Below are 13,551 nucleotides of genomic sequence, written 5' to 3' on the forward strand. Positions count from 1 at the left end.
AGGTTATATAAATATAATTACTTATAAAGATATCCTGTTCTTAAGTTTTCGTAAAATTTGAAACCAGTCACTCCTCATGACTATAGAAAAAGACTCAGGCTGTTATAGTAAAATGCAGTAGTATAAAAAGAAGAATATGTCTATTCACTTTACCCATTCCAAACTAGTAAATGTATTTCAGTAAAATGCAAGAGATACTGTTGGTTGTCTAGAATAACACTGTGGATCTGTGTGTATTTAGGTACCATTATCACACTAGTTTTTGAGTACTTTATGTGTTTTCCCACACATCAATCCTTAAAGACCTATTCAGTACTCACCTTTTAACATAGTTAGAAAGTAGTCACCATGTCTGTATAGATAGTAGTCACTGACTTGTCAGGGAAGTGGGTGTTTAGTTTTCCAGTCCATTATACAGACTGGGAGTCGGATTCCGTAGTGGGAGTCTGAGATACGACTACCACATTTAAGGAAGCAAGCATGTGCACAAAGTACACACTCCCGACTCTGGGTGGTAGGGATGAAAAATAACAATACCGGCTCCTTTCCAGGGCCTGTCATTAGAATTAGAAAATTATTCGGCAACTGCAGCCAACAAAGGCAGCAGGTATGTGTTGTGGTTCCTTGAATTCTGAACCTGTGTTTTAAATATCATGATTCTGTTATGAATTTGGTAACAGCAGACCGTAAACAGTGAGTTCAGCAAGTGCAAGTGTTTTCGTCATGTTACACCAATGGATTCACTGTGTATTTGAAGGTTTTGTTCTGAAAACTCGGGTTCCATCTTGTGCATAGCAGCCATTTTGTGGATTGCCCTTACAGTAGGCCCTCACTGTGGCAGAACAAGTATTTAAGGACATAACCTTAGCATAGGTTTGTGCTGACTCCTGCATGACCTGGCGAAAGCTGACCCTGTTGCTTGAGGCTAACCTTGCCAAGCCAGTTCCTGCCCTTTAGCTGATCAAGATTATAGATCAGAGCACAGGACACTGTAAAGATTTACTACACACAAACGTGCCTATCTTACTTCCATCTGTTCCTGTTCCTGCCTCCACGAGCTATTTATGACATGGGCTGTGATCTTACTGTTTTGGGTTTATCCGGCCTTGTCAGCTAGAGAATATACGCATTATGTGGACATTGTTTATGGCCTGGACTTATCTTGAAAGTGGGTTTGTCATCACACAGTGCTTTGTGTGCACGTCCTGGGAGTGACCAACAATAATGTACTTCAAAGAGAAAATGTGTGCCTAGGGCATAATAAATGGTATAAAAGGTCTGTGCTGAGACCATTCAGCAGGCTGCCTCATTCAGTTGCTTTAGGTATGACTGGGCGACGTAGCCTCACAATTAATTGTAATAAAGATGTCTTTTCATATTTCAGATTGTCTGTTGATTTCTTTGCTGCTTTTGAATGGACTACTTATTAGTAAGATCCCTGAGAAGGAGTTTGAGGATTTCTAGAATTACAGATGTCGCCCAACGTGGGGCCTCATCAAGAAGTGACTATCTGGAGGAGTAATCTTGTCAGAGGACAGAAATCTACTGGGGCAGGCAAGACAGAAATCTACTAAAAGAGGTACTCTGTGCACAGCGGTTCTGGGGGATTCTTTGTCTCTGCGGCCCAGTATATTTTTGATTTTTCTGACTTAAACTCTCCAAAAGATGTCACTCCTGACTGAGGAACCTTTTTGGCGTAAGTGTTTTTTTAAAAAAAAGAGACTGTTAGTGCAGTAAGAACTTGGCAGTTAGAATTTGGACAACTATTTGTTTGGTATAGCTTTGATATAGGTTTGTATATGCGAATTGCAATTTGTGTAGGCAGGTAATGAAGAGACTTTTTCTCCATCTGCTTTAGTTGAAGTATAAGTGGGTCGCTCCCAGTCCTTAGTTCTTAGTTCTTTGGTCCTTAGTTTATTTGAACATTGCAATATTCAAAAACCGAGGGTCTCGTACATTTGCAAGTGTATTGATAGAGATAGCCCCTTGAAGTTTGAAGCTTGGTTAGTGAGCGCAGATGCCTAATCATAGCAAATTTGGTATTTGGTTTTGTTTAAGTTGCAACAGGGATTCTCGATTGGAGGGTTCATGTCTGATACCTCCGGTTGGAACTCCAACTTATGAGCTCTATTTAGCTAAAGCGCGCTGTATTGTGTGTCCTGAGTGTTTGACCTCCTTTCTGTTTGTGTATGGAGTGGGCCCAATGTGTGTTTGTTGGTTTTCTTTAAGCATGGGCGTAAAATCCGCTCCGCTCGCGGATTTTTCGGATTTTCGGCAAATCCGCAATCCGCGAACGCTCGCGAATTTGTCGAAAATCCGTGAATCCGCTCGCGGCGGATTTTTTGCTTGGTTGCGGCGCGCGGCGTGGTGCACGGCGTTCACTTTCCGTCATTTTAGCGTTTGCCGAGTTGTTTTTCTTTGCGAGTGACGCGCCATTTTAGATCTTGCTGCGTGTTCCCGCGGGAGTTTGTCGCCCGCGAATACGTACTCGCGGCTTGCCACCTTGCACAGCACACCTCGCGAGAGTTCGCAATTGCGAACATGTAGTTGCGGCGGAAAGGAACAATCTCGCACTTGCGAAATAGAGATTTTGCAATTTCGCACAAGAAAATCACCAGCAAACAGGATAAACCTTCAGAAAATTATGATTTTTATCAGAATCACTCCTCAGGTTGACATTTGCATGGCCTTTTTTTTTGCAAGGAGTCCATTTTGGGGGGGGGGGGAGGAAGGAAGTGCCCCACAGTCTCCAACTTCCTGTTCCTGTCCAGCAGGCTCCTCCCAGTGCTTTGTCCATCTCCTGGTCACTTTCATTTGGATCTAGAGCTGGAAGGATTACTTTTTGTGGGTGCTGCTGGATATTTGGATTTGAGGCCTTTTTGACTGTCTTTGGATCACTTTTGGATTAGAAATCAACTTTCACAAGTAAGTTTGTTTGGGGCATTACAGTTGCTGCAAGTACAATTTTGGAACTTTTTCAGAAAATTAAATAAATTATATTGTGGGTAGCCACAGTATCCAGTAGGACCAGGGTTGGTTATGGGTGCATGATACAACTGTTTTGTTGAATTTAAACACCATTGAGGCCATGGATGGGCTGGGATTGTGCAGATTTTATTGTTTTTTGTCGTTTTTTTGGGCCTGCTGGTGTGGCCCTTTGCCCAGGGGTGGTGAGTGTTGCATGGGCCTAGTCTTTCTGTGGGGTGTCTTCTTGAATTTAAACATAATTGAGGCCATGGATGGGCTGGGATTGTGCTTATTTTATTGTTTTTTGTCGTTTTTGGGGGGCTGCTGGTGTGGCCTTTTGCTTGCCCAGGGGTGGTGGTGGTGCATGGACTGAGTGTGCCTGTGGTGTTGTCTCACTCTCTTTGATGTAAACATCATGGATGGCATTGGATTGTGGTGATTTCTGGCTGTTTTTCTGTTTTTTGGGGGTGTACTGTTGATGTGGTCTGGCCATGTGGGTGGTGGTGGTGGCCATCTTGAGTGCTGGCTGGTACAGGCAACATGTGCTTGGGGTGTAAGGGGGCCATTTTGAGGAGAGGCAGTGTCTGAGGCCTGCACTTATTTTGCCTACTTTTCATCCCTTATGCCCAGGGGTAGTGAGTGTTGCATGGGCCTAGTGTTTCTGAGGGGTGTCTTCTTGAATTTAAACACCATTGAGGCCATGGATGGGCTGGGATTGTGCAGATTTTATTGTTTTTTGTCGTTTTTTTGGGCCTGCTGGTGTGGCCCTTTGCCCAGGGGTGGTGAGTGTTGCATGGGCCTAGTCTTTCTGTGGGGTGTCTTCTTGAATTTAAACACCATTGAGGCCATGGATGGGCTGGGATTGTGCAGATTTTATTGTTTTTTGTCGTTTTTTTGGGCCTGCTGGTGTGGCCCTTTGCCCAGGGGTGGTGAGTGTTGCATGGGCCTAGTCTTTCTGTGGGGTGTCTTCTTGAATTTAAACATAATTGAGGCCATGGATGGGCTGGGATTGTGCTTATTTTATTGTTTTTTGTCGTTTTTGGGGGGCTGCTGGTGTGGCCTTTTGCTTGCCCAGGGGTGGTGGTGGTGCATGGACTGAGTGTGCCTGTGGTGTTGTCTCACTCTCTTTGATGTAAACATCATGGATGGCATTGGATTGTGGTGATTTCTGGCTGTTTTTCTGTTTTTTGGGGGTGTACTGTTGATGTGGACTGGCCATGTGGGTGGTGGTGGTGGCCATCTTGAGTGCTGGCTGGTACAGGCAACATGTGCTTGGGGTGTAAGGGGGCCATTTTGAGGAGAGGCAGTGTCTGAGGCCTGCACTTATTTTGCCTACTTTTCATCCCTTATGCCCAGGGGTAGTGAGTGTTGCATGGGCCTAGTGTTTCTGAGGGGTGTCTTCTTGAATTTAAACACCATTGAGGCCATGGATGGGCTGGGATTGTGCAGATTGTATTGTTTTTTGTCGTTTTTTTGGGCCTGCTGGTGTGGCCCTTTGCCCAGGGGTGGTGAGTGTTGCATGGGCCTAGTCTTTCTGTGGGGTGTCTTCTTGAATTTAAACACCATTGAGGCCATGGATGGGCTGGGATTGTGCAGATTTTATTGTTTTTTGTCGTTTTTTTGGGCCTGCTGGTGTGGCCCTTTGCCCAGGGGTGGTGAGTGTTGCATGGGCCTAGTCTTTCTGTGGGGTGTCTTCTTGAATTTAAACACCATTGAGGCCATGGATGGGCTGGGATTGTGCAGATTTTATTGTTTTTTGTCGTTTTTTTGGGCCTGCTGGTGTGGCCCTTTGCCCAGGGGTGGTGAGTGTTGCATGGGCCTAGTCTTTCTGTGGGGTGTCTTCTTGAATTTAAACATAATTGAGGCCATGGATGGGCTGGGATTGTGCTTATTTTATTGTTTTTTGTCGTTTTTGGGGGGCTGCTGGTGTGGCCTTTTGCTTGCCCAGGGGTGGTGGTGGTGCATGGACTGAGTGTGCCTGTGGTGTTGTCTCACTCTTTTTGATGTAAACATCATGGATGGCATTGGATTGTGGTGATTTCTGGCAGTTTTTCTGTTTTTTGGGGGTGTACTGTTGATGTGGACTGGCCATGTGGGTGGTGGTGGTGGCCATCTTGAGTGCTGGCTGGTACAGGCAACGTGTGCTTGGGGTGTAAGGGGGCCATTTTGAGGAGAGGCAGTGTCTGAGGCCTGCACTTATTTTGCCTACTTTTCATCCCTTATGCCCAGGGGTAGTGAGTGTTGCATGGGCCTAGTGTTTCTGAGGGGTGTCTTCTTGAATTTAAACACCATTGAGGTCATGGATGGACTGGGAATGTGCAGATTTTATTGGTTTTTGTCGTTTTTTTGGGCCTGCTGGTGTGGCCCTTTGCCCAGGGGTGGTGAGTGTTGCATGGGCCTAGTCTTTCTGTGGGGTGTCTTCTTGAATTTAAACACCATTGAGGCCATGGATGGGCTGGGATTGTGCAGATTTTATTGTTTTTTGTCGTTTTTTTGGGCCTGCTGGTGTGGCCCTTTGCCCAGGGGTGGTGAGTGTTGCATGGGCCTAGTCTTTCTGTGGGGTGTCTTCTTGAATTTAAACATAATTGAGGCCATGGATGGGCTGGGATTGTGCTTATTTTATTGTTTTTTGTCGTTTTTGGGGGGCTGCTGGTGTGGCCTTTTGCTTGCCCAGGGGTGGTGGTGGTGCATGGACTGAGTGTGCCTGTGGTGTTGTCTCACTCTCTTTGATGTAAACATCATGGATGGCATTGGATTGTGGTGATTTCTGGCTGTTTTTCTGTTTTTTGGGGGTGTACTGTTGATGTGGACTGGCCATGTGGGTGGTGGTGGTGGCCATCTTGAGTGCTGGCTGGTACAGGCAACATGTGCTTGGGGTGTAAGGGGGCCATTTTGAGGAGAGGCAGTGTCTGAGGCCTGCACTTATTTTGCCTACTTTTCATCCCTTATGCCCAGGGGTAGTGAGTGTTGCATACTTGCATGTCCCTAGTCTTTCTGTGGGGTGTCTTCAATGTAAACATCATGGATGGCATGGGATTGTGCTCATTTTTCTGTGTTTTGTCGATTTTTTGGGGTGTATAACTGAACTGATGTTCCTCTGTCTTCCATTGCTTTTAGGTGCACAAGAAGACTCAATAGAACCACCAGTGCCAGGAAGAAGTCCTGCAGCGGTGTGTGCAGCATAACGTCACGCGACGTCACGTCTGGACACAGAACCCTCTGCAACTCGTGCAACTGCTGCCTGCTGACCTGCTCTGAAGAAGATGGCCCCAAAAAAAGTAACCCGTAGCTCCTCTAGCAAGAAAGGTGCCAGTAAGGAGCAGAAGAAGCAAGTTACCAAGGACACTGGTGTGCCGCCCGCCCCTTTTTTTGTGAGTAAAAAAAAAAGTATGCCTGCAGCAGCTGCAGCGGGATCTGCTGGGGACCAAGCTGGCAGCAGCACCCCCGCTCCATTGGGCTCAGTGCCACCACCACCACCACGCCAACTTAAGTCCAAGCCCTTGAGTGCTGCAGAGGCAGCCAGTATACTTCTTCAATCACCATCGACCAGTGATGTTGGCTCATCGCAAGAAAGCAGCAGCAATGTCCCTCAATCAACACAGGTTGTTGTAGCTCATCTGACGAGTGTTGAACAACCACAGCGGCAACAACAATCACATGTGCAAGTACAAGCCCAAGTACATGTGGAAGGAGAGGCAGCGCAAGGAGATGCGCATGCAGAGGTGCATGGAGGGTCACAACAAGTGCCCACAATAGTTGTTCCTCCCGAAGTAGGGGCACATCAGGAAATCGACAATCAAGGCGAGGTATCATTTGAGGAAGCCACTCCTCCTGATGATCCTTCATTGTCTTCCACAACCCTAGCAAGGAAGAGATCAAGGGTGGTGTCTACATCCTCTTCAAGCACACCTCCTTCTGATGATACGGATCAAACTTGGGAACCAGCACCACAGCCGTCTGAGAGTGAGGCACACCATGATCCAACAAAGGTACTTAAGCGTAAAAGGAAGCTCGTCCAAAGTCTCAGACTTATGGAGTGTGATGAGGCTCAACAAGAAGTGGCGGATACTGCTGCTGATGAAGACTCTGCCAACGACGACCCAGTCATCATAAAGGTCACTGCAGCCCCAGCGGGCATGCAGCAAACAGACATTTTGACCCTAGCCCGAAGAGCTGCTGCGCGTGATGATGATGATGATGATGTTGTCGATGAGGAGGCAGTGGAAACACCACAATCATTGGAGTTAAGTAGTACACCAACTCGTCCCGCTTCCATATTTCTTTCTGGCAAGAAGAGACCTGCGTCAACCTCGACCTTAATTAGTGGCGGTGAAAGTGGAAAACGTACAAAAGTTGGCCAATCCAGATCCTCCACTTCATCTGGCATTAGCTTCATGACCACCACCACCACCAGTATCGCCGCCTCCTCCAGGTCCCACAGACACTTCAAGTCCCCAGTTTGGGACTTCTTTACTGTTTGTCCCAAAAATCCAAGGTTTGCCATTTGTACCCTTTGTAAGCTTGCAGTTAGTCGTGGTAAGCCAGGTAGCAACTATGGTACCGGCGGCCAGAGTGGTCATCTTGACAGAAAGCACGGTGTCCAATGGTTTGCGCACCTAGCTGCGATCAAGAAAGGCCAAAATCAAGGAAACGTTGATGTTTCATCTGATGTTGACGAGCAGGAAGAAGACGTGTCAAACACTTCCCTTACACCCAGTACCCCTCTCAGCAGCACACCCAATGTGAGGCACACTAAGAGTGTTGGAGCGAGTGAGACACCAACGCACAAAAGTTCACCAGCGAGCAAAATTGGGTCAACGAAGTCATTATCAGCCCGTAAATGCTTGGTCCAGGCCAACATTAGAACAATGCTTACTTCAGACGTGCCATATGAACGCAACCACCCACTGACGCGTCTGTATAACACTAAGCTGGCTAAAATGCTAGCTGTGGACCTTCTACCTTTTTCTTTTGTAGAAGCGGTAGGTTTTCTTGAATTAGTTGCAACGCTCTGCCCTAAATGGAAGGTTCCGAGCCGGTTCTATTTTGCCAGAGTTGCGGTTCCAGCACTACATGAAGATGTGCTGCAGGCGATTGGGGCAGCTTTGCAGAAGAGTGCTGTTCACACAATACATCTGACAACAGACATGTGGACCAGTGGCCCAGGCGATGATTACATGTGCATCACTGCACACTGGGTCTCTTTTTCAGGTGTTATAGCAAAGCTAAACGCAGGTGTTGACCCGGACCAAGTTTTCAAAGCTGCTCGGAAACATGCAACACTAGCCATGTTTGCCTTGGAGAAAAGTCACACAGCAGAAAACCTTTTGGAAGAGTTTGACAAAAAGGTGTTGTCAATGCTATCCCCCCTAAAACGCAAGATTGGTTATGTTTCCACGGATAATGGCGCCAATGTAGTTAAGGCCATGTCACAGGGTCACCATGTTAGAGTGCCGTGTTTGGCGCACTGTATCAACCTGGTAGTTCAAAAATTCTTGAGTGATAAAGAGAGTCCAGCGTTCGAGGTAATGGCCACCTGCCGCAAAATGTGCAACCATTTCAGCCATTCTTTTAAGGCCCGGAAGCATCTGCGGAGACTGCTACTTCAACGTGGAATGCCAGTGAAAGCACTCATCCAGGAGGTGGCAACACGTTGGAACTCAACCTTCTACATGCTTGAGCGTCTGCATGAGCAGTATACGGTACTCGATCACTATTTCTTGACAGAGGCTACATCTCAGAAGGAGGACCTGCGGATGAGTAAGGCGCAATGGGCCATAGTTAAAAGCCTGACAGACATGCTTCGTCCTTTTGAGTTCTTCACGCGTGCAGTCAGCCAGGAGGACTGTAATTTGGGAAAAGCTATCCCATTGTTGTGCATACTGGAGCACCAACTGATGGCGGTTTCTTCTGAGTTTGAAAAAGATGAAAAAAAAAAAAACCATTTCATTTTGTCTGAGAAATTATTACATCGCCTACGTGGTGATGAACGTCTTAAAAACATCAACTCAGATCAGCATTACATTTGTGCTACTATTCTGGATCCACGCTACAAAAAGGCGCTGGCAGACAACGCATTCTTTCCTTTCGCTGATGCAGATGTTCAAAAGTACAAACATTGGTTAGCCTGGTCAGCCAAGAGGTTTGAAAAAGAACGGCAGGTTATTGAAGGAGAAGCCAGTACATCAGCATCAGCATCAGCAGGCCATCCGCAGTCACAAGAATCCACTTCTGCACCTGTGGCTGGGGCACAAGTGACCTCTCAGCCGTTAAAGACACCGGCAACTGGATCATCTGCACCACACACAATGACAACACTAACAGTGGCTGGGGAGGAGGATTGGCTAAGTTTGATGGGGTATGGTTCTCTAAAAAATGTCACAGGCACAGCAAAAAGTAAGCAAAGTGGAGGAACAGTTGATGACCTTGAGTCGATGGTGCAGGACTATCTGAATGACTCAACAGTGGTCTTTCTTAATGAGGAGCCATTGCAGTATTGGCATGGCAAAAAACAATTGTGGCCACAGCTCTACAACCTGGCTATAAACTATTTGTCTTGCCCACTCGCAAGTGTGTCTTCTGAACGTGTTTTCAGTGCTGCTGGTGGCATTGTAACTGCCAAACGGAGCCGCCTATCGCCCAAAAATGTGGAGCGGCTGACAATGATCAAGATGAATCAGCACCTCATACCACCAGATTACAAAGTGCGAGAAAGCACGCCACATGAAGACGATGAGGACAGCAACGTAGATGAGGGGATTTTTTCTCTGTTCGGTGCCACTGACCTCATCCAGCCTGAATTCGCAGAGTATGATGACGAAATCTTGTTCTTATTCCCTGACACCGAGCCCTGAAAATGAGACAATCAATCAAGAACTTTCTTTTTCGTCCTTATTCACTTTTATTCCTGTGTGCTTTGTGTCTCTCTTTCTTTGTTTTGCACAGTTAATTTAATTCAAACTTTAATCACCTAATCCCAAAAACAAGACCATCATCAGAACTGTCTTCACTTGTTTGCTTATTGATTTGAAGGTGCCGCAGTCTACATTCCTCAGGTTCACAAGTTCTGAAGAACATGCTCCTCTATCCTCCTCCTCCAGACTGCGATTTCCCTCCAAGCAGAGTGCTGGATTACGCACAATGAAGAAAGACTCAGCACTTGTGGGGGTGTTGTACTTCTTTGCGGGTGAGTTGACGGTTTTGGGCCCATTGCTGTGAAGCTCTAATAATGGACAAAAGTGTTTTGGACCAAATATGAGGTGGAAATTTCTTGCCGTTTTTGCTGACTTGCTTGCCTTTGAGGTGCTCTTTGGCGGGGTTCCGGGGGTTTGTGTGTAATTTTTGGTGTCTGTCGAAGCACTGCTGCGACAGTCTAATCTTGATTGCATTTGCTTTTCAGGAAATCCGTGGTGGAAAACAGGAGTTATGATGATTGATGATGACCTAGCTGCACAGCGCGTTACTTTGGACCGAAGGCCGAGAGATATTGTAAGTATGAGATTTAGCTTTTTCGCTGTTTGGGGGTGTTGTCGGGTGTTTTTTTGCGGGTGGGTTGGCGCCGGCGGGTCTTGCCTGGGGCATTCCTGGGAAGGTCTAATACCGGATACAAGTGTTTTGGACAAAATCCATAAGGAACAGCCTTTTTTTTGCCATTTCTTCAGACATCTTGCTCAATGTAGCGTTTTGGGGGGCTTCCTGCTGTTCGTGGGTGGGTTGCGGCCGGGGTCTCTGTCGAAGCACTGCTGCGACAGTCTAATCTTGATTGCATTTGCTTTTCAGGAAATCCGTGGTGGAAAACAGGAGTTATGATGATTGATGATGATGACGACCTAGCTGCACAGCGCCGCGTTTGGACCGAAGGCCGAGAGACATTGTAAGTATGAGATTTAGCTTTTTCGCTGTTTGGTGGTGTTGTGTCGCGTGTTTTTTTGCGGGTGGGTTGGCGCCGGCGGGTCTTGCCTGGGGCATTCCTGGGAAGGTCTAATACCGGATACAAGTGTTTTGGACAAAATCCATAAGGAACAGCCTTTTTTTTGCCATTTCTTCAGACATCTTGCTCAATGTAGCGTTTTGGGGGGCTTCCTGCTGTTCGTGGGTGGGTTGCGGCCGGGGTCTCTGTCGAAGCACTGCTGCGACAGTCTAATCTTGATTGCATTTGCTTTTCAGGAAATCCGTGGTGGAAAACAGGAGTTATGATGATTGATGATGATGATGACGACCTAGCTGCACAGCGCCGCGTTTGGACCGAAGGCCGAGAGACATTGTAAGTATGAGATTTAGCTTTTTCGCTGTTTGGTGGTGTTGTGTCGGGTGTTTTTTTGCGGGTGGGTTGGCGGGTCTTGCCTGGGGCATTCCTGGGAAGGTCTAATACCGGCTAGAAGTTAGTTGGACAAAATCCATAAGGAAACACCAGTTTTGGCACTTTGTAAGTTAGGGTTCGTTAGGGTTAGCCCTAGCAGCAGGATTGCATGTGTTTAGGGGGGTTCTATTGCAACGCGGTTCTGTTGTTGTAGAGCACTGTTGGAGCGATGCTGGCTATGGATACTTTTGCTTGCAGGCAAGTGGTTTGAATACAATCCACGGTCTGTATTTGGGTCTACTGTTACTTTCAAAGTACGTTTTGTAACCATTTTTCTGCTAGGCATCGTTTTTGGAGATATGATTGGGTTCTTCTACATTTTTGCGACTGGCTTTAGTAAGGGCCTTGGTGGGAGCATTGCTGGGAAGGTCAAATTTTGTTCTAAAACACAGTAGTACAGCCACCTTGAGGGGAAAGATCCGCTATAATATTTTGGCCATACTTATTGATCCTTAAAAAGGTGACTCAGACAGAGCACGCAATTTCAAAAATATTGTACTGTCTATTAGGGAAATCAAAGTGTGACTTTTTGAACCACACAGCGTACATACCTTTTATTTATTTATCAGTGGTATTGTAATAGCACTTCCTGTTTTCCGTTCAATAATTACAGGCCGGGTTTCAGTCAACATCCGCCAGGCAGGCAGTGGACAGGGTGTCTCTTCTGTCAGTGGTCACCACCACATTGATGGACGAAGCGTCAGCTGGAATGGAGGAGTGCCGCCAATAAGAGGAATTGTTTGCTGCATGCAACTTACTTACCAATTTCAACAGGACAACTCCAACAACATACGCAATACAGATACAGTATCCATTGTTGTCTTTTATTCTATGAGTGTGACTGCATGTGCTTACCTTTACTTTGTAACCAAAGATTGTCTGTAAACTCTGTATCTTCAATTATTGTTTGTCCATGCTCTGCTTTTTTTTTCTTCTCTCAACAAAACCTACCCAAAAAGAAACCCCCATTCCCATCCATTTTACAAACCCTAACCCTCTTCCCCCGGGCTGTGTTGTTTTGCTTGATGTCTGACTAAAATGACATCAATAATTCCACACACTTGCTGGGGAGGATAAGGTGATAGCAGCAACAGGCTGGTGAAGGAATACGAGGATATCTTCTAGACTTACTCAGCTTCAGTACTATATCTTCTAGTAGTAGTAGCCAATGTCAAATAAATTCAACGCAAGTACTAGTTATACTTGCAATACTTTACCATTTGTTAGGCTACATTATGGCACTGTTCTAGTGTACTGTCACCTGCTATTTTCTCGATCGTACCGTAACCGTTGTAATGCTACAGTAAGGAGTACAAACAAGGTTTCGTTTTCTTTTTTTCCATAGGCATGCAACTGCCACTGTGTCACACCACTAGTAACACCGCAATGAGGAAATGTCACCCGCCCAGGAATGACAACGTTAATCCCCATTTCACCTGGAGCCAGCCCTGGGCCTAGCCCTAATTTCTAACACAAATTACAGGTAAGATAAGCGTTTGGTGGGAGGTAGTATAATGGAGTATTATTTCGGAGTAGACAAGAGTTTGACGGTTGTACTACTAAAGTCCTACGACTGTTCAGGAAAACAAAGTTACTGTTACACCCCCGCCCCCCACCCACCAGACTGAAAAGCAGTAAAAAACAGGTATGGTCAGATAAAGTAGTTGAAAAATATATTTATTTATCCCTAACAAAATAATCTCCCTCACCCACCCTAACCCCAACGATTGTCTCTGAAACGTCCCAAAACGATCCCAACTCCCAAATCCCACCCCCCAAAAGTCTATAAAAAAAGGGCAAGGGACACTCCACTACTGGAGGGTGCTGGTGCTGGTGCATGATGCGGCATGGGCATCATACTCCTTGCGGAGGGTGGCAAGCTCGGAGCGGAGGCCCTTAACCAAGGTCTTATACCTCAGGACCTCCTGCTCCAGGTTGGACATGCGGACTCGTAGGCGGTGTTGGCGTTCCTTGCAGCTCCTGTGGGGGGCAGCTGGTGTTTCGGGTGCTTGGCGGTGGCGGTCGGCTTTCTTAGCCCGGCTCGGTCCCGCTGGTTTAGTCACGGAGGAGGATGCAGTCGAAGATGTTGCCCCGCTCGACTGCGTGTCCTCCTCCTCCTCCAGGGCCACCAGCCGCCGATACTCGGCGACTGTGGCCTCCAGCCTCCGTTGCCGGGCCAATCTAGCCTGCTCCCTCCTTGTTGTTGATTTGGAAGGAGCAACTAT

At 46.7% G+C, this 13,551-nt stretch overlaps 1 protein-coding gene across 1 annotated transcript; it reads left to right on the forward strand.

Annotated features, from left to right (window-relative positions):
• The first annotated feature begins 6,041 nt into the window (after window positions 1-6,041).
• On the forward strand, window positions 6,042-11,234 carry LOC144808029 (zinc finger BED domain-containing protein 6-like). Its single transcript, XM_078673591.1, has 3 exons — window positions 6,042-10,455; window positions 10,747-10,840; window positions 11,134-11,234. Exon 1 carries the CDS (start codon window positions 6,231-6,233, stop codon window positions 9,819-9,821), a length of 3,591 nt encoding a protein of 1,196 aa, XP_078529717.1. The 5' UTR covers window positions 6,042-6,230; the 3' UTR covers window positions 9,822-10,455; window positions 10,747-10,840; window positions 11,134-11,234.
• Window positions 11,235-13,551: the final 2,317 nt, after the last annotated feature.

This window comes from Lissotriton helveticus, chromosome 1_2 (genome assembly GCF_964261635.1).
Source record: "Lissotriton helveticus chromosome 1_2, aLisHel1.1, whole genome shotgun sequence".
In the NCBI taxonomy this organism is placed as follows: Eukaryota; Metazoa; Chordata; class Amphibia; order Caudata; family Salamandridae; genus Lissotriton; species Lissotriton helveticus.